Source organism: Ambystoma mexicanum, chromosome 2p (genome assembly GCF_040938575.1).
Source record: "Ambystoma mexicanum isolate Mex_15411 chromosome 2p, UKY_AmexF1_1, whole genome shotgun sequence".
NCBI classification, from domain to species: domain Eukaryota; kingdom Metazoa; phylum Chordata; class Amphibia; order Caudata; family Ambystomatidae; genus Ambystoma; species Ambystoma mexicanum.
Genome location: NC_090923.1, coordinates 1299214713 through 1299236319, shown reverse-complemented (window position 1 = coordinate 1299236319; position 21607 = coordinate 1299214713). Strand labels below are relative to the sequence as shown.

The window sequence follows — 21607 nt, the reverse complement described above, 5'->3', positions numbered from 1 at the left end:
TGGATCTTTATCAAGAATATCTGTGAGGTCATCTTGTTGGAAAGCCTGTGAAGGTGTTGACCACCCCATAAATTCTGTGATTCTGGCCATTAAGGCTCTATAGGGGGTTTCAGCATGCTCCCCCGGGTCTGGCCTAGCAAACTCCACCTCAGGGGAAGTGTCTAACCCACTTGCCTCATGTAAGGAATCATGTAGTTCCTTTAACCTGCGTTCCTCTGAGGATAACTCCTCCTGAACTGGGGTTGCAGATCCCTGCAACTCAAATGTCTCTTCTTGGTCAGATAGTTCTCCCTCTTCCATAATTGAGGACATAGTTCTCAATTGGTCTGAACTCACAAAAGGTGTGAAACCCATCTCCAAGGCCGAGGATGCCAAACTTGTTGTAATCTGCCTCGAAAACGTCGATGTCGTCGACGCCGAAGGTTTCGAACGTGGGGTCGAAAACAAAGGCGGAGGCCTCGAGGTCCTCGATAGAATTGGGATTCTGCTCGAGGATGTCGACAATCTCGACGCCATCGTCATCGAAGACCTGGGGATAGCCACTGGGTGCACCGCAACCGTGACTTTCCTTGGCATCAACGGCGGTGTCGAAGATGGCATCGAGTCGACAGACCCGTGTGTCGAAGGTCCCTTCGACAACGGCGTCGAAGACACCGACCTTGGCGTCGACGGAACCTTCGTCGACGGAACCTTCGAAGAAGGGTTCGAGGTCATAGCTTTACTCGAGGGTTCGTGACGCGCTCGAGAAGCTTCCTTCGCCGGGTACTGCGACTCGCGGCGTTTTAGACCTTCGGGTCTTTCGACCAGAGCATCGCTCTCGGCAGTCTTTGAGAGGGTTGAGGCCGCTTTCTCGAAGACGCTCATCATATTTGTGCGGAATTCCTCCCATTCAGCCCGGGAACTATGTTTCGTGGGGCAAGGGATTCTCTTAGGAGAAACAGAGGAAGAGGAGGACGAAGAAGGGGATCTTCGACGTCTCCTCTTCGAGTGCTTCGATCTCGAGGAGTGATGGGACCCGCTTCGAGACCTGGAGCGCGAATGGTGACGAGGAGACGAATGTCTCGACTTCGTCGAGGAAGAAGAAGCTTTTGAAGTCTTACCTTTTTCCATCTTCCCCCTACGCTCCTTCAGGGCGTTAGCTGTCATGGACATACAGTCCTCGCACTCCGAACAATGGTGTTCAGCTCCCAAACACCACAGACAAACTCTGTGAGGGTCAGTCAGCGACATCTTTTTCCCAAAGTCTTGGCATTTTTTAAAGCCGGACCGAGGGGTCGTCGGTTCCGACGAGGAAGCCATCGAGTATGGATCGAATATCTCGAGGAAATTGGATTAATTCACAACGAAAACTGAGCAACGATATTCCGAGGCACTGAGTAAGCGTGGAAAAACGGAACTGAGCAACGGACGCTGCGCGCGGCCTTTATAGGCAGGATGACATCGACGTCGATACGGCGGCCAAATCTTCGTTGGCATCAGCGGACCCTACAGAAGCAAGAAATCCGTTTCCAGAGTCCAGGACCGAGGGATGAAGGAAATCCCAACCAGAGCTTTTCGTTCTTCTGTGGCGCTGAGAAAAAAGCGCCAAAACCACCAATAGCTGCTGAATCAACGGAAAACCTTTGCTGCCGAGTCCCTCACTGGAGTGCTGCCGCAGGAGCCCACCAGTCGTCCTCCCTTTTGTCACCATGACCAAGGACCAGGAACAAGGGTCTACTGCATTGCATCGTGAATGCAACCAGCTGGAACAATTCCTTCATTTCAAAGGTACTGTGGGGCTTGGGGTATTTTATCCCTTTGCCATTTGGGGTACTTCCTATCTTTGGGAGTGCGATTTAACCCTACACTAAGTTATGATATGATGTATTTTATTTATAGCGCGCCTATACACAAGTCTTTCAAGGCACGACGAGGCATGGGAGAGGAACAAGGGAGGACAAGGCAACGATTGTACTGGGCCCAGTGACACTGAGATCGTGCAAGTGCTGGGGAGAGGAAAGGGGAGAACTGCAAGGGGAAGGGGAGACGGAGCAAGTGCAGGACACAGGATCAAATACAAAAAACAAGAAGTGCAGCCAGCAGGTATAAGTACAGGAGTTAAGTGCAGACAGCATGTATTAGATACTGCAGGTGGGGGGACTGGAGGGTTGCAGTTACAGCCCCAAGTGTGTGCAGCTGGAAAGGTAGGGACCTGGGCCCCTGGTTCAGAGGGTAGCCAAGTATCCAGTGCAGTAACAGACAGGAGATCAGCATGGAAGAGCTGGGGGTCGCGTAACTAGTTGACCTCAATTTACCTGCATTGGCCTTACAGCTTGTGCTTTCTAAAGGGGACTCCTCTTGAGTTGTTGTGATTTCTCTTTTGAACACTGGCTATTTAAAAACATATTTCTAAGAAGAGCATCAGAACTTTGACTTTGCCCATTGACTTTGGCTGTCCTGGCTCCCTAAAGGCCTCCTTCTGAACCGATTGGCTTTGGCAGTGCGTGTTCCCTGACAGGATTTAAATGTGGAACACTTTAATGCTGGGATAATAGACTACCTGCATCCCGTTGGGAGCAACTATCTGTTCTTATAACCCATCAGTCTGTTCTGATCCAACCCTAACCTTTCCTTCCTTGAAAACTCAATATTGCAAAGGTGATGCTATATAAATGCTACACTGACCTCAAATGACGTCACCTCTGGGTGCTGGAACATGTGTAACATATGAATGAATTACTCACCTGATTTATTGTTCACATTTGTAATTGAATCCTAACTTGAGATTAATGTTACAGCTAATTACAGCTTTTTAAAGAATGCTTTAAATACCTTTGTGTATAAATAAATAATTTATCATATACCTTTACGTGTGTAAGTGTTTAATTGGTTATTGATTTCATTGTACAGCTCTACAGCTCACATTACCCCTCTTAAGACAAGCATGGCTGCTCAGTCACACTACCAACTAGTGTAGTATAGGCCTATATTAAAAGATGGGTTACCGAATACCAAGAGATAAGTCTTGTGTAGTCCCACACCAGTTGGACTGCACTAATTCTTCCCGGAATCGTACCAAAATGTCACCCTCACAATTACCACGGCCCAAAATGCAGACTTTTCTTTTCTGGTCCCCCTTAAACCACATATATATGTGGGGGGTACAGAATATAATATTAATATGGGGAGGCTGCGGGGGTCTCCCCCCGCATATGTATGTGGTGTAAAGGGGTTTAAAAAAAAATGTTGCAATTTTTGGCTGTCGCAATAATCACATAGATCCATTCTTACCTAACACTGGCCATGTGTTATAAGGAATAAAATAACCCCTACCATGCATAAAACGAATATTGCAAGTCACCAAGGACTTCTGTGACCAAATAGATGAACAAGACGAAATCAGATGCATTTATTTTAATTCACCTTTTTATTAAGATATTTTTAACAGAGCAAGACAGACCAGGTAAACAAAGCACAGATCAAAATAATTCATGTGAACTAGAAAAACCTACCACAAATTTCTCATGAAGATTAATTTTTTCTGCCTACATAGAATTATTCTTTCAAGCAGTGAACTTTTGCAAAGCTCCTCAACCCAAATCGAACATGAAGGGAAAATTACATTCTTCAAATCTCCCAGTATGATTTTCTTAGCAGAGAGGACAGCTCTAAAAAACAGACACTTTTGCAGATAGGTCAGATTTTCTAAAAGTGTGTCTTCTCCCAAAATAATGGTCTGAAAATCAAAATCCAGGTCAGATAATAAAACCTTGTTCATGGTTTCAGGGGCTACGAGCCAGAATTAGCTCACTTTTTAGAGCACTACCATACCATGTGTTCAAAGGAGCCCCCCCTGTGGCCACAACCCCAACATGCATCCGAGTCAATCGCACCTCTTGGCACACAGTTTGGTAGGGGTCCAGTAAACATTTTTGAGTATTTTATTTCTGTCACAGTCTTTCACCAAGATTCAAAGAGGTCAAAGCCACATTCCTACACAGGTTCTCCCATCTCCCTACCGACATTTCTGTGCCAATTGACTCAGACCAGGAACTGAGGAGTAGCACACTGGACTTCCTGTAACTCATTAGAAGCCTGTACACATTTGATGCAAAGTGAACTTTTTCTTTGAGATTCAACAATTGTTTCCTGGGAGCATAATTTTCATCTATTTTGCCCTCCCACCCCTGGTTGCCGGCCTCAATTTCCAATATTCACCATAGGTGCAATCTTGGAGGTTGTTCATCGTAGACAGCATATTACAGGGGATCGATTTCTTGTTCACAAATAAACCTCCAATCCACAGTACTCCACTTAGAAACCATGTGGCGAGAAAATAGGCTTCCTACGGATCTGTCTGAAATTTTTAATTTCTGTATTGACAAGAGTACATGTATGTGTATTATAATACTGCTATTGGCTACATACTCAAGTAACATGCATTCAGAGAAAAAATAAATACAAAAAGTTACCTTATAGACCTTCCCATAGCCTCCTTTCCCAAGCTGTTTTATCTCTTCAAATTCATTTAAGTATCGAGACGTTTGCGCTTCAAAGAGAGAATTCTTTACCCTGAAGAACAAAACTTATACCTATTAAAGAAACATTATTTAAAACATGTATGTACAATACAACTATAAGCAATGATACATTGAAGAAGTGTGGGAGGTAGATGGTGCGGTTGCAGAATAACAAGTGTCTTTAAGCTCCCTGTCCTCCTCATCAATGGCAAGAACACAAGTGTATGCCTCGATGAGGGATTAAATAAATGATAAAATGAACATTAATATACAAAATAATAACCAACCGTAATGCTAGGTACTTCCCCATTTTATGGGGCGAGTATTCTAAGTGGAACATTTCAACCCGATCTGCAACATTATTTAGTCAACCCACATGTTTGATTGTGTCACAAAGCTTCTGACCTGATTAACTTTTTCAATGTGCCTTGCTGCATCCAGGACTAAGTTATGCCCCTGCAATTATTTATTTAGCAAACAATAGGTTTCACTTATCACTCAACTATATAATAACTGAAGCCCAGAAATAGCAAGAGCCAGACAAGAGCCTAATGCTGTAGTGAAGGGAAATGTCTTACAACCACAAGGCCAGCCACTCGTAGTTAGACTTGCTAGGAGTTTAACAAATTACTGTCTATAACTAGTAGCACCCAGACTTGACATTTTATGCTCACATTCACCGCCCCTGCAGTATCCAGACCCAGTCACCATCTCCACCCTATGGCTCAGTCTGATGCACAATAGGAACCAATTTACCAGCATGAGCCCTGAATGTTCTGACATAATATACCCTCCTTTCTCATTTTTGTTGTTGCCGAGCATGGGGTTCTAGACTAAATCTCCTCCTTCAGCACCAAGCAAAGCTAGTAGTAGGCAACTGTCACAGCCTGTTTAAGGGGTTTACCAATATTCAACGATGTGTGACTTTCCGAATCCCAGCTCTTCCCATTAATGGTGCGGACTTTCACACGATGACCAGTACTGATTTTCTACTATCCTACATATTATCCCCGCCAAAAATATTGCCGTACATATGGTAGTTTGTCTCGACATAGGCGATATTTTTTTGGGGGGATAATTTGTGTCAGCGGGTGTTGCGGGGGTGTCCCCCGCAGGGTCCATGACTCAATATCGCCAGAAAAATATGGCGATATTTTTGTATCGCAATATTTTTGCGGGATATTAACACATGGAACCGATTTTCTTGAACGTGCTACACTGAACAGTTCCAGAACAGCAGACCATTCTTAAAATTGCTGAATACTGATGCATGGCATGGTATGCACTTGTAGTCCATTATTACTTTTCATGAATAGTCTTGGGTGACGTGTCCTGGGCAATGGCAGACACAGAATTGGGCTGGTGGGTCCAGAAGCAGTGAGGTAGCATGTTGGGCATATAAGCATCTCATTCCAGGTGCGACCGATTGCTTTGAGTTGATAAAAGTACTTTTAGAACTTCAAACAAAAAGGGGCTTTGCCAGTTGATTCGATAGGCGACTAATGTAAATCCTTAATTATTTGTAAACTTAGCTTATTGGCATAAGGATATAATACAGCAAAACAATGTATCCTTCTGTGTCGCAGTTCACTGGAATTAGGCGGTAATAAGCCTAAACCGTCATTATTAAGTTGAACAAAAGGAAGAAAACTCCAGGACTCTGCGCCATGAGATGTTAAATTGTGTTTTTTTAATGCTTGGTCTTAAAAGATCCAAAAACAAATGAAAATAATGCGCCCTTTATCTCGATTACACATGATTCGGCTCACTGAGCCTTTTTTAAATCAGGGCCGAGATGCTTTTAACGGTTTGATCCATATGTAAATTAATAGCAAAACCTTCTACATGGGTCTGATCCCAAAGTCCAAATCCCAAAGGATTAGCGTCTCACGCGTCAGCTGGCTGAGATAAGGGGTGCATTATTTTCATTTGTTTTTGGGTCTTTTAAGACCAAGCATTAAAAAAACACAATTTAACATCTCATGTCACAGAGTCCTGAAGTTTTCTTCCTTTTGTTCTACTTTTACAACTTGTGCTTGGAATGGTGGTGGGGGCAGGGCTGCTTGAAGGATATAGGGGTGTAGCCTTGCTTTCACATCCAAGGTAAAGGTTGAGGGGGAGAGGTGGTGTGTGACATAGAAGGGGGAGTATGAAAGCCCCACAATAATAATTTAAGCAAAACAAGTAAGGAGGCAGCGGGGGACACTCCAGGAAATCAGGCATAGCAGCCTATGAGGCCTTAACCGGGTAGACGGAGTGGATACGCTAGGATTGGGGAGGAAGAGAATCATCCAACACAAATCAGTGATTATACATAGATCCATAAAGCAAAACATGTGTCCTGTTGGACACACACACCACTGGAGCTGGCTTTCAGATTTACATATGCAATCTTATTAACAACTGAATCTCCTGGAGGCAGGTGCCATTGCCGTGTTAGCAGGAAATCGTCAAAGAGCTGCTAGTAAAAGTAGTTCGACAAGTAGCAGAAAACTCATCATAATCAAACTTTTTTTTCCGGCATAAAAACCTTTTTTAAGTACATTTCACGAATTTCGTAAAACAATAGGGGAAAAAGATGTTGCTGCCGATTATGCTAAAATACAAATGACATAAAAGAAACTTCAGTAAAAGAGGACATGTTTCCCAAAGTTCATAGGACAGACGATACATAAAATTGTTTTTGTTACCAATGGTCTTAAAAAATACATTTAAAAAACATACTAAAATTAATCAAGTTTTGTTATATGCCACTGTTAAACAGAGGATGCCAAAATCAAAGGGCAAATTGGAGCAGGAGCCGATTCATACTATAGTGGGCACATAATCCCACTCCCAAGAAGCCTCACCCTAATTGCAGATTAGATACTCATTCCTGTGATGAGAGCTTTGCTCGGAGCCTCGCAAGAAATATGCCTTTGGCATTAGGATAAAGCAACACCCAAAATCAGAGATAGTGACCGTTAGGTAGCATCGTCAATTGTCTCCTTTTGTTATGCTGTACTCTGTTTCAGAGCCCTCATTGTTTGCAACCAGGCCCTGTGCAAATATTGCGCCCTTGCAAAGACAACAGTGGGCCTTGTGGGTTGTCTTTAAAAACTCCATGGCCTCAATTGTACAACTGATCCCATCGTCCCTCAAAACCAGTCTCAGGTAAGAACGTCTCAAGTCTAGGGTCATGGGGCAAATCAACATATAATGTATCATAGTCTCATTTGCTGCTCCACGCAGAGGGCAAGCCTCCGACCCCATGTCCGATCATGTTTTTGTAAAGGATGCAGTTTGAAATATCCCCAGCCTCAGACGTACATATAATGATCTTACGCAAGACAGGGAGATTTTATCAAGGTAAATGTTGGACCTAGGCGTCACCGGACACATGGGATATTCTCGCCCAAAGACATATCCTTGGCCTTAAGCCCAGGGACTGCATTTCTCCTGCACTAAACGGTCTTCACTGGCTCTCGGTTGCTGCACAGATGAAATTCAAATCCCTCTGCATCATCCACCAGGCGGTCTGGGCCCGGGGACAACACCATCTTCAACTTTATCTTACTAAATACTCTCCCTCTTGACCACTACATTCCTCTGGCACCAACTCTCTGCGTGTAAAGTGTTTTGCTAAATAGAGGGTAGGTGGTTGTTCGCTTTCCTCAGCTAGCTCCCTCCTAGGGAACAGCCTCCTCCTCCCTCTGTGCCTTGAGCAGGATCTTCTTGAATTCCAGAAGCTCCTTAAGTCTCCTGTTGACCTCCTCCTTCCCTCCTCTGCTAATCCCACAGTTGCTGCGGTTGGTGTCCTGGGCCCTTATGGATCCTCGGGGCCCTGGCCTCCCACACCCAATCGGATGAGCTCCTGTCTATCCACTGCACTAGCACTTACACCCTCTGCCCTGGAGGCTCACACTTACACCTCTCGCGGCTTCAGACCGTGTAGCACTCAATATTCTTAGCACTTCATCTGTGGCTCACCCTTGAGTTCAGACTCCCCAGCAATTACCCTCCTCTGCCCTCTTCCTTGCTGCACTTGCACATTCCGAATACTCACAAGGCACAGTAGGTTCATCCTCTTTTCCTTTTCTCCCCACTGCTCTTAAATATTGTTTTAATGTATATTGTTTTTAATGCATTTCCTAGTCCTGCTCCCCGCCCTTGCCCTGTGGGCACTTTGAAACAGTATTTTCTTATTGTATAAGCTGTTAGGCAGAATTATATGCAGTACCCTTTGGGAACACCACACAAAATTAGGACTACAAGTGACAGTACAAATTCACCTTTGGTACAAGCCTGTACTACACAGTAAAGTGGTAGCGATGGCTGAGCAGCCAGACTTATCTTAAGAGTAAAGTGAGCAGTATCAATAGTTACACAAAGGACAGAAATTACACTGACTCAAGGTTTCTGAGTAAAAGAATATACATTTATTTACACATCAGTTATTAAACATTGCACTATTATCAAGCAGTAGAAAAATCACGTTGCTAATACACTACACCGCACCCAATAGATTCTGGACAGGTAAGGCTCAAAATGAAGTGTGAGCAAAATGGCATTCCAGCTATTTAAAAGGGAGGGAAAGAAAGTTATTTTTATATATTCTTTTCAACATTTATTTTGAGAATTTAAAAAATAACTTTACTTATCATTTCACAAGAACAGTATGAACAACTCAACCCCCTTATACCAATACCCCCCCCCCCCCCCCAACCCCCAGAGGTAGCACTCTGAGTTCTCTGGGAAGCACTCAAGTCCTGAATAGGTCCTGTATTCTGATGTTGTGTGGGCACCACTGTTCCATAAAGCCCGATTGAAGGAATTCCAGCACCCCTCCCCAGTCTGCTTCAAATGAGCAAGATGTGCCTCCCAGGGTGTAGGACAATTTTTCCATAGTAATTAATGACCAGGCCTTTCGAAACCAACTGAAAATCAAAGGGGGAGCTGATTGTTTCCAGCATTGAGCCAGCACTGCCCATGTCGCAATTAACATACCCATGAAACATCTCCATTGTGACCTGGTGAGTGCCTTGGCCGCATCGTCTTTAAAGCCACACATCCACACTCTTTCCCCCATCTGGGTGACGTTTGGGAAAATCCCCTGCATTTGTACCTTAATCTCGGTCCAGAAGTTCTGAATTTTGTGGCAGTCCCACCAAATATGCCCCCACGTCCCTTCCTCCCCACAATCTCTCCAGCATCTATTGTTTGCTTGTGGGAACATCCCTTGCAGTCTCGTCGGCGTCAGGTGCCAATGAATCACCACCTTGACCCACATCTCCCTCATCTGAGCCGATTTAGCTATCCTTGGAATCCCGCTCCAAAGTTCTTCCCAGAGTTCCCTAATGATGGGTTCCCCCTGGGTGCGTTCCCATTTAACCATGTAAGACCAGCTGGTCTTTTCATCTTGACCATTGATGAATCTGTAAAGAGTGGATACCAACTTTTTGTTGCCCGGATTGGTAGTCGCAAACTTCTCGAACCCAGAGAGGTCCCGAGACGCAGCTTGTTTAACCGATTGGGTGTTCAGCCAATGTTTGAGTTGCTCATATTTATATCTATCTGTTTTCCTAAAATGGAGGCTGCAAAAGGGAGCACCTCTTGGCCCTCCACCATCTCCGCTATCTTCGTACACCATGCAATTTCCGAATTTTTGTAGGCACCTTTTTCCATACCTGGGGGGAAGTCCGGATTCCCAAACATAGGGGAAAATGGGCCCGGTACTGTTGAGAGAATTCCCCTCCGTGTCAGATCATCCCACACATCTAGGGGAGCTTTCATCACCGCACTCATTCTTAGGTTTTCATGTCTATGCCTCTTGTTCTTCCATGGTAGTTCCCTCAGTGGAGTTCTAGCAAGCGCTCTATCTAGCTCGGCCCAAGCCTTCTGTTGCACCTCCCCCATCCATTCTTTGAGCACTCACAATCACAACTGTGCTGCTTGGTAGTATCTGATGGAAGTGCGGTAGAGCCATCCCCCCTCCCCAATTTGGGCCATTAACACCGATCTAGATGTCCTCGGGGTCTTATCCCTCCACATAAAAGACGAAATTGCCTTAGCTAAAGCCTTGAAAAAAGATCTGGGGGATCTTAATCGGTATCGCTTGAAAATAATATAACAATTTCAGGAGAATGGACATCTTTATCGTCGTCATGCGCTCCCACCATGAGATCGCTAGCGGTTTTCACCTCTCTAGGTCCCGCTTAATCGCCCCTAGCAGCTCCGGAAAATTCCCCCGATAGAACTGGTCAACCCTACTCATAAGAGTAATCCCTAAATATTTGATCCCTGTATTTGCGCATTTAAGGCCAAGCGATATGGCCACCCTCCTCAACTCTCCAGTATCCCCTGCCAACGGGAGGAATTCTGACTTGCTCCAATTTAGCTTAAGCCCTGCCACCGCCCCAAAAGACTCAAGCTCCTTAGTCACCTCCGGGAGAGTGCGTATCGGGTCCCCTATAGTCATCAACAAATTATCTGCGTATGCTACCACCTTATGCTGCTTCCCTGCCATATCAATCCCCACCACCGCGTCTGACTCCCTGAGTCTACACAACAGTGGTTCCAGATAGATGGCGTATAACAGTGGCGAGAGGGGCACCCCTGCTTGGTACCCCTTGAGATCTGCACTCTTCCCGTTATCACCCCATTAATACATAGTCTGATTGTGGGGGAGTTGTAATTCGCCCTGACCATCTCCCGAAAGTGGACCCCAATCCCCATCCTCTCCAGCGTGTTAAAAAGAATTGACCATTCCACCCGGTCGAATGCCTTTTTGGCATCGATATCCAGAAGACCTGAGGAAATGTGCTGGATTCCCACCTTCTCCACTAGATGCGCCACCCGTCTGAGAATATCGTGAGTCTGCCTGCCCGGTACGAACCCTGATTGGTCCATATTGATCCGTTTCAGGAGCATCAGGGCCAATCTCGTGGCTAAAATTTTTGTGTACATTTTTGCGTCCTGGTTAATCAGGGCAATTGGTCTATACGACCCCGGATTCGCCGGATCCTTTCCCGGTTTGAGGAAGACCAAAACCTTGGCCTCATTCATGGATGGGGTCACACTTCTTTCATCCTTGAAGGAGTTGTAAACTCTGTTTAGGAATGGAGCCAGGTCTTCTGCATATGTTTTATAGAAGGCCACTGTAAAGCCATCCGGCCCCAGCGCCTTCCCTGTATGTAAGCCCCTTGCATCCCGCACCTCTTCCTCCCTAATGTCCCCGTCCAATTCTTCCCTATCTCCATCCGTTATCTGCGGTAAACTGAGGGAGTCTAAATAGCTGTCTTGTTCCGCCCCGTTCGGGTTCCCAGTGGCATGCAGGTCCTGATAAAACGCCCTGAACTCCTCCCCAATCTCTGAGGTGCAGATAAGCTTCTTCCCTTGCTTATTGTGCAATTCCCTGATCACCCTTCTCTCCTCCTTTGCCGCTAGTTGCCTCGCAAGGAGCCTATCCGCCTTATTGGCTTTCGAATAATACCAATGTTTGAGGCGTAAAAGGTTCATTTCCGCTTTCTTTGTGCGCAGTACGTCTAACTGTCCCTGCACATGTCTCAGAGCCCTCTTCAGGGAGCGCGTAGGCTTCTTCATGCATTCCCCCTGAATATCAGCCAGCTTCTTCTCCAGCTGTCTCTCCCACTCATATCTCTGCCTATCCTTGGACGCTTCCATGGCTATAAAATGCTCCCTTATGACCGCCTTCAATGCCTCCCAGACCGTTCCCAATTTTACTTCCCCTGTATCCTTGAGGGCTAGGTACTCTTGTATTTTTCCCCTGATATCTTCCCCCAGCACTGGATCATGGAGAACCTCATGTGGGAGCTTCCAACCCCAAATCTCTCTATTCCCGTCCGTGGTCCTTACCTCTAACTACAGGGGGGTGTGGTCTGATAACGATATCGGGCCTATCTCCACGCTTAGTACCTTGCCCATTAGACCTGCAGTGACCCAGCAATAGTTGAAACGCGACATCGAGTTATATACGTGCGAATAATGGGTGTACCTTCTTTGCTGCTCATTGCGCGCTCGCCACACATCTACCAAGGTCAAATGGTCCATCACTTGACTGAGTCGTTTTGAAGGCACCCCCTGACCCCCACTTGTGCCCCTATCCATTGCCGGGCACCATGCCATGTTTAGATCTCCCCCCAGGATTATTTCCCCCTCAGCAAACCCCTCCAGTTTCCCCAGAACCTCCCTAAGGAAGCCGCCCTGCCCCGTATTTGGAGCGTAAATCGCTGCCAGTGTAAGGCAAAGCCCTTCAATCGTGACATTTGCGTATAGAAACCTGTCCCTACTGTCCGCAGAAATCCCATGAATAAGGATGCTCTTAGTTTCGTGGACCGCGATCAGAACGCCTGCAGTTTTGTCCTGGGCATTGGATTGGCCTATTAGGGCATATCCTTTTAGGTAAACCTTATCTTTGTCCCGCTGTCATATGTGGGTCTCCTGCAGCATGATAATATCCCACCCCCTCCCTTCTCAACAGGCCTTCCACCTTTTTCCTTTTCACCGGATTATTGAACCCCCTGACATTAAAGGTAAGAATGTTGCGCACTCCCGTTCGAATCCTAGCCCCCCTCCGGCCCCCCTTATTCCCCTCCCATACCCCTTCGAAAACCGGCCCCAACAATACCTAACTTCCCCACCCTCTTCCCCCATCCCCCCTACAACCCCCAACCATCAACAACAGACCCGAGGAGGGACCAGGGACCTATGTTAGTTTGGGCGTCCCGCCCCTCACTCCTGACCCTCTGCTTGCTCGGGTATAACTGTGCAGAGAATCCTAAACCCCGCATTTACCTGTGTAATCCTCCAAGTCCAAACCAGCGACCCTCCTCCGGGCCGCCCTACTATCCTCAGCGAGCTGTCAATGTCCCACCGTAGTCATTGCTGACTCCGCTGCTCAATTCGAAGCCCCACCTAAGTCCTTCACGGGTCAGCAGTGGCCCCCACCCCCTGCGGTCCTCCCCCTCGTTGGGGTTTATTATTCTGCACCAGTGTCATGCCCGATGGGCGTCTGCGGCTGCCTTCTCTTGCCCGTTGGGAATTCTCTGCATTTACCTCCTCGTACAGCCCCATAACTTGCATGCCTTCTTCACACGTTTGTATTCTCCATCGTTTCCCGTCCCACACAAATAGGAGGCCAAATGGGAACGTCCACTTATATCTAATGTCCCTGGCTTTTAATTCATTGATCACCGGAGCCATTCTTCTTCTTTTCTGTAGTGTTACCAGAGCCAGGTCCTGGAACAGTTGGATTTCCACCCAGTTCATCCGGATGTGGTTGATTTCACGCGCCCTTTTCAGGATCCTTTCCTTTTGAGGATACGAGGAGAGGGCCACCAGGATATCCCTTGGGCAGTCCGCCAGCCCTCCTTGGGCCGACCCTGTGAACCCCGTCGATCCCTATTTCTTCCTCATCAGCTGCCAGGATATCTCTGAAGACTTCTTGAACTGCGGTTTGAGGTCCTTGTCCTGCACTGACTAAACCATATTTTTGATCCGGATGTTCGAACGACGAGAACGGTTCTCCAGGTCCTCGCATTGGAATTCCAGATCATGTGCGAGACTCGCCAGTTGCTCTTGCAGCTCCCCATTTTGTTGGGCTTCCTCCTCTACATTTTGGACGATCCTCTCCAGCGTATCTGTCCGCTCCTCTAGCTCCGCCACATCAGTACTGAGCTCCTGCAGCGACTGCTTCATGTCCTGCCTCAAGTTGCGGAATTGGTCCTGCACCGTGAGCATGAATTTTTTCTGTAGGTCCTTAAACCAGGAGTAGAGGTCTTCTTTGGAGACTGAAGATTGTGATGTGCTAAGCTGTTCTGCCGGGGAGGCCTCCTGACCCCTCCCCTTCAGAGACGCCGCCGACTTGGAGGCCCACATTTGCACCAAGTTTGGATCCTGCCTGCCAGTGTTGGGCAGCACCTGGGGGTGCCCCCCTTCCCCCTTAGCCCTGGACATATTGGGAGGGAGAGGATTGGGGTCCGCGCCTCACTATACTGTACGTCGGGGCCTTGTAGCTCAGTTCCTTGCCTCACACTGCGGGAACCCCTCTCACAGGGCAGGCCTCCTCCTGCTCTGCACTAGGCTCTTGCAGCCTACGCACCTGTATTCAAATTGGCCTACTCCTCTCCGTGGCTGCTGAGCCGCTGCGCCGTTTTTCACTCCTCCGCTCTTCGTAGGGGGCTTAAAGATCTTGCACGGCGGGTGGGGCACCTTCCCCCCCCGAAAAAGATTTCACACACTTTCACCGCAGCTGAACGGAACGAACAACCGGGTTAGCACAGTACCTTTAAAGCAGAAGAATGATGTAGCTGCGGCACACATTCCTGGCAGGTCCTGCAGGCTCACGGTTCCTGAAGCGACTGTCGCACTGACAAGAAGGAGGAAGACTGAAGGGTCCTGCACTGCCCAGAGAAGAAACCAGCAGCACAGCAAAGCAACAAATAAAAGGTGCGCTCCTTAAAATGCAAGCAAGATCCGTTCCTCCTGGCTATCCGGTTCACTGTAGCTCTGTACAGCAAATTCGACCAGAGAAGGGAGGCCTGGCAAGCAGTTTGGTGAACTGGTTGTTCCCACCAGTTCAAGGGGAGAAGATTGCTTGCAGATCTTCCCTGTTGTCAAAGTTTGAAGATTCGGACCCACAGAAGGGCTTCACCGAGAGGTTCAGTCGTGATAGAGGTCCTCTTCTGTCAGCTTCTCGTCGGCTCTCTCAATCCAGTGGCGACTCTGCCTTTCCAGACCCAGAGACCTGCTTCCTATGCAGTTTTCCCCCATTCACACAGCCTGGCTGTCAATCACACAGCAGGGTGGCTGTCCCGCCGGGACAGTCACCACAGCCAATAATAACAGAGTGCAACATGGGTCTCCAAGGAGACCCTGTGCAGGGAGTCCTAAACCCCTCCCTCACATCCTGTCCCCCTCAGACATACAGGCGCCTAAGGAGGGCTTCTGTGCAGAAGCCCACGAAAGGACGGCGAACAAAGGAATCAAACCTGGTTTGACGCGTAGAGTAAAACACAAGACTTTTACAAAAGAAATTGTGAATAAACCCAGCCGGAACCAAAAAAAAAACGTATATGCTCCAGCAGGTTTAAGTTTGGTGCTACCAAGATAGCCTAAAACAATACCAGGGCTATTTAAGATAACCGCGGTAGGAAAAATAGGGTAGTTACCACTGCCACCAGCCAAGTCTTATTGAACAGGGAACGAAACAATGTTCCAAGAGAAACAGACAAAAAGGAATAAGTATTGACCCTTTCCAGAACTCTATGTAAGATAGTTTGTACTGGGTCTGTGAGTTTTAAAAAGAGACTAATAAAGGCAATGGCAACTTTACATGCTCTGGGAGACCGTAGTCATTCCCAGAAAATGTAGTCTGCGTTGGGAAGTCTAAAAGACAACCCTGTGTCACTGCACTGAAGGTGCTGTGTGACACACAGTAAAAAGATGATGCCTATGGAGTAGGTGAGGCTCCACAGTCTATGAACACAAGAAAATGTTAAACACACACAGCAAAACACATGTAAGAGTGGGAAAAAAAAGGCTCACACTCTTATCAGGTGAAAAAATAAATCCTAGGAATCCAGCAAAGCTGCTGAGGCACTCAGTATGTAAGGGAAATTAGGCATGCATCTCTTATTACATGCATTTTAATAATGTTCGTTCCAATGGTCGCCATACAATTTTGCTGCTTGCAACCTTGGCCTCAACACAGACCGGTCTTGTATCCGTCTCCCCAACTCACCGGCTGTGCTGCTCTCACTGAAGTGGCTTTGTTCTTGGAGCCAACGACAGTACACAGTGACTGGTGATTCTCCTCGCCTTGAATATTGGCGCGGGAGGGCCCCGGGTATCTCCGACACACAATGCAGGATTCTTCAGCCTGGTTTCCTGGTTTTACGCTTTCTCTCGAGATTTAAGGAAAGTAACGTTTCCTTGTCGAAAAGGTCAATGGAATTTCCCTCCTTGCGATCTCCTTTGGTTTTGCCACCTTTCCTCTCTTGCTCAGCTGCCATCTCGAAACTGCTGTCTCCTTGTGTGCTTTGCCTCGCTCAGAGTGTGCTCTCGTGCTCTGCCTTTTATCAGTGTGGGGAAGTGTAATGGAATCCAGGCGCGAGTGATTGTCGATAATTGCCTGACCACAGTATTTGGGCATGTCAGGTACACGGCAAGGGTATTAGTCTTTTTTTCCCTTAGAGCGGGCTGACAGTGATGAAGTGTTCGTGTTGTGAAAGGGGGGGGGGTAGAGTTCACAAATATCCTACCAGGTAGGATCAGGTAAAGGTGTTACAGGGAAGGGGATACCACGTCTCCCCCATCCAGTGTCCCACTCCCAAAGACCCCTCACCCAGGTGATCCTCCCGCACTGGTTCACCCTCAGGAACTGGATCCAAAAGAGATGGCTGTGTCCTGGCCACCGGGATGACAGTCCCCAGGGAATAATGGATGAGACACCTGGTTTCTCACAGCCCTGACCTGCAATTTCCCCCTCCCATCTCCCCTGCACTTCCTGCTACTGCACTTGCATGATCAGAATGTCACAAGGCCTAATAGGAACATTTTTGTCATTCCTATCCTATCCTCCCCCCTTGTCTTGTTGCGCCTTAGAACACTTCATGGATAGGCGCAACATAAATACTCAATAAATAAATTAAATAAAAATTCAACCTTCTTAGACCCCTGTTAAGCAGAAACCTGTGCAGTTCCCTTAGGGACCACTGCAAACGTTTAAGACCACAGGACTAAGCAGTAAACCCAATTGGTAGCAGTCTGCACCACCCAGATTTACCTGGTAGCTGTGGCTGAGCAGTCAGACTTCTCTCAAGAAGAGTTAGGCCGTATATACAGTATACACAATAGGGCTAAAAATACAGTAGAACAAGCAAACACTCTAACCAGAGCTTTGGTATAAAAGTATATAATTATTTAAAAACACACTTATAAACATACACTGGCACTAATATGTCAAGCAAGTACAAACACAGTCACTATAAGTATATACACCTCCCTAGTTAATTATTCGACAAGTCTAGGTTAAGACACCATTTATTTAGCAAAACAGAGGCGAGCGCGTAACCGCAGATGGCACTCCAATAATTTGTTTAAAAAGGGAGAGAAAAGGCAGAGTAGGAAAATAAAACAGTACCAACACTTAAGAAACCACAGCAAGTCAAGAAAGGCAGGGTCTACTGTAGAGCAAAAAGTTCATAGGCCAGGCCCACTCTTGGAGAGATCAAGGCGGAATGTGCCCAAGATCACACAGTGGAAATGCACTCAAAGTCTTTGCAGAAAACTCAAAAGAGGTTGGATCAGTTCAGAAAGGCAAAGTTAACAGGTCTGAGGTCAACCCAGGATAGAGAGTCAAGGATTTACGGGACACCTTGGACAGCCTTTTGCAAGGGAGACCAGGCGGGACACAGAACCTGAAATGGTGAGAAAGCTCCAGCGGGGGCAGTTGTTCCTGGCAGCGGGTGCAAGTCGTGGCTTCAACCAGAGGAAGGGATGGTCTCGACGATGAAGAAAGCTGGAGGTCGTTGCACTGCCAGGGAAGAAACCAGCCACGGAGTTTCCCCGATTAAAAGGTATGACCCTTTTATTTGCAGTAGTGGTGAAGCGTGGCTATCCGGCCGCCGGGGTGCTTGGCACGGGCGATTCGACCACAAGACGATCCAGGAAGGCGAAAAAGGTGAACTGGTTGGTCCCACCAGCTCAAAGGGAAGAAGACTCTCCTGGAAGAAGATCTCCTCTGTCGTCGGGGAAGTGGTGAGTTTCATATAGCAGGGTTCCACCGGTGGTGTAGTCGTTGTAGATGGCTCAGCTTCTCCCCTCTTCAGATTCTTTAGGTCCTGTGGCGACTTCTGAAGTTCCAGTCCCCAAACCCCTGCTTTTATGCAGCAAAACCCCCATTCATCAGCCTAGCTGTCACTCAAACATGCTAAGTGGTGAGCCGGGCGGCTCACCACTGGGCCAATCACACAAGAGTGCGACTTGAGTTGCCAAAGCAACTCAGTCCACGGTGCCTAATCCCCCTCCCACCCATCATGTTGACCCCAGACAGAGTGGCACCATTTGGAGGGCTTCTGTGGAGAAGCCCGCCAAAAAGTGGAACAAAGGGCTCGACTTGGGTTAGAGTTTCAGAGGCGAACACAAACGCCATTTTAAAACCGAGTCCTGGCAAAAAAGACCCAACCGGGGAATAAATATTAAATAAATAACCCAGCGGTATCTTTAACATTGCACCAAAAAGTGGTGCGTTTAAAATGAATGTGAAAATCCCATAGGAAATATTCCGGTGGAATATTTTGCGTGGTATCCACTGCCACCAGCCAGAAACTCGACAAGGGGGGACTGGACAGTGCCCCCTTGGAAAACAGACCCAGGGGAAATCGAACTACCCCTACCAGTACTTCCACAATATGATGGTTTGTACCGGTTCTGTTCACAATTTGAGACTAGTAAAGCCAATGGTGACTTTACATGCCCTGGGAGACAGTAGTCAGTCCCAGGGTATGGAGTCTATGTTTGGGGGTCACTATGACACCCCTGAGTTACTGCACTGAGGGTGCTGTGTAACACACATCCCAAAAACACATGAAGCCCTATGGAGTAAAAGACCCCATAGCCCATAAAACACATTACATAGTCAAAGGACATTCTCAAATCATGCCCAAGAGTGGGAGAAAAAGAGTCTCACTCTTAGCAGGAGAAAAAAATAAACCCCAAAAATCCAGCAAAGCTGCTGGGGGACTTACTAGGTTTGGGAAATTAACCTTAACAGAGAATTCTCCCCAACAACCCCCCATGCCTTTTCAGCCTCTCAGGTACCTTGCTTCGTAGTCTGTAAGGACTCCTGATTCTCCAGGGCCTTTGCATGCAGCTGCAGGACTTCTGGGGCTGCCAAGGACTTTTGCAGGACTGCAGTCTCGCTTTTTGCCACGCTTCACCGACTTCCAGGGTGCCAGGAGCCTTTGTCCACCAGTTTGTTAGGTGGTTCCGCTTCCCCCGATCAGTGTCGGACCTTCCGGTCCCTCCTTCGCGTCCCGAACCGCCTCCGTGCTTCCTTTACACCTCCTCCAGGAAGATTTGGACAACCAGTGAAGTCCCTTTTTATTGTCAGGTTGAACTTGCTTGTTCCAACTTGTCTAGGCCACTCACGGTCTTGTATTTTTCCCTTTTTCTCTTCCCTTTTGCCTTGTAGGCGCTTTGAACCATTTCTTGCTGTATTAGCACCTTACAAATGCCCAATAAATAAATGTTGGTTCCGCACCCCTTCCTCGTCTCAGTATCGATATTCTCATCCTCAACTGGGTCACTTCGTTCAGTTTTCCACACATGACTCACATAAGTAGTCCCTACTCGGGGGGCGTGGCTTGGCGGCCATGCAAGCGTGAGCAGACTCCGAGAGGCTCCCACCAGATCCGACTAACGATCCTGAGAAAGGCGAAAATAAAGTGTAGAAAACCGAACAAACGCCAGGAAAAGGCATCGGAAGACCCAGGGCACACACGGGAGAAGACCCGAGAAAAAACGGAGGTCGGAAGAGTGAAAACGGGAAGAGGGAGAGACGCGCGGCACCACCAACAAAATGGCGGGCGCACAACGCTGAAATAGCGACCCGCGTCCCAACACACGAAGAAGGACCGAAGGAGAAGAGCGGTGCCGGGTGAGATAGCCGGCCAACATCCAGCCCAGGCAGGACCGGAGTACCACCAGAGCGGCGGAAACACGAGGCAGCAACCGCAGCAGGTGGAGGAAGAACCCGAGACAACATTGCACGCAACAACGCGGTACCGAACCGGAGAAGGTAAAGACGGCGTGGCTCAAGAACAGGAGGCGGCCCACAGATCGGACCGAAGGAGAGCCCTTCCCTGCCGACGCGGAGGTGAGCAACAGCAACGGAGACCCAGCAGAGCAACGAGGGATCCCGAAAGGCGAGGCAGTGGAGAACGTGAGGCAGCCCACAGACCGGACCGAAGAAGAGGCCTTCCCTGCCGACGCGGAGGTGAGCCCGAGGGGCGAGGTAGTGAAGACCGGGAGCCGTCCCACAGACCGGACCGAAGAAGAGCCCTCCCCTGCCGACGCGGAGGTGTGCAGCAGCAGCGGAGACCCAGCAGAGCGACGAGGGAACCCGAGAGGCGAGGCAGTGGAGAACGTAAGACGGCCCACAGACCGGACCGAAGAAGAGCCCTTCCCTGCAGACGTGGAGGTGAACTGCAGCAGCGGAGACCCAGCAGAGCAACGAGAGATCCCAAGAGGTGAGGCAGCGGAGGACGAGAGGCGGTCTACAGACCAGACCGAAAAGAGCCCTTCCCTGCCGGTACAGAGCGGAGCCGAGGGAGACAGCAGACCAACACCCGGCCCGTGCAGGACCGGAGCACCACCCCGAGCGGCGGAAGGACAAGGTACCGACGACAGGAGGCGAAGGAGGAGCCCGAGCACTGCAAGAAATCGCGAGGCACCGAACTGGAGAAGGTAAAAACGTCGCGACCCATGAATGGGAGGCGGCCCACAGATCGGACCGAAGAAGAGCCCTCCCCTGCCGACGCGGAGGTGAGCAGCAGCAGCGGAGACCCGGCAGAGCAGCGAGAGATCCTGAGAGGTGAGGCAGCGCCGAGTCATCAGAACGAAGACCGGGGAAACAAGAGACAGACTGCGGAGCCTGCGAGGGGAGCCGAGGCCCAACAAGGACAGCACAGAGGAGAGAGGTAGCCACCGACATAACGAAGTGTGCAAAAGAAATACACACAGACCCAGACCCCGACCCAATCGGCTGCCCCAAAGACCACTAGTAAGCGGGTGAGAGAACATAACTCACGGGGCAGTACCTCAACAGTAACTACGAGCCACAAATCCACCCGACACGACGGACCCCCCGCCACAACACCAGAACAAAGGCAGAGACTAGGGGAAGAGCCGCCCCACGCTAAACACAGACTGCAAGTACCCACAGGCGTGCGGGAAGAGAACACTACAGAGAGACACGGCAAACGGACGACGGGGGAAAAGAAACAGAAGGAAGACGCTCACTAAAAGCCAACACACGCAGGAAAGTGCGAAAGTGAGTGCGAGGACCGTGTAAGAACTCACCGAAGCGCAAACAGACCCCGACCAAG

At 48.3% G+C, this 21607-nt stretch overlaps 1 protein-coding gene across 1 annotated transcript in view; it reads right to left on the bottom strand.

Moving 5' to 3' along the window:
• EIF2AK1 (eukaryotic translation initiation factor 2 alpha kinase 1) overlaps positions 1-21607 on the bottom strand; it is a 1543308-nt gene that overhangs the window by 1049201 nt on the left and 472500 nt on the right. Inside the window, exon 5 of the mRNA XM_069645632.1 lies at positions 4452-4551. Coding sequence (XP_069501733.1) covers positions 4452-4551 — 100 coding nt within the window. The remainder of the gene's footprint in view (positions 1-4451; positions 4552-21607) is intronic.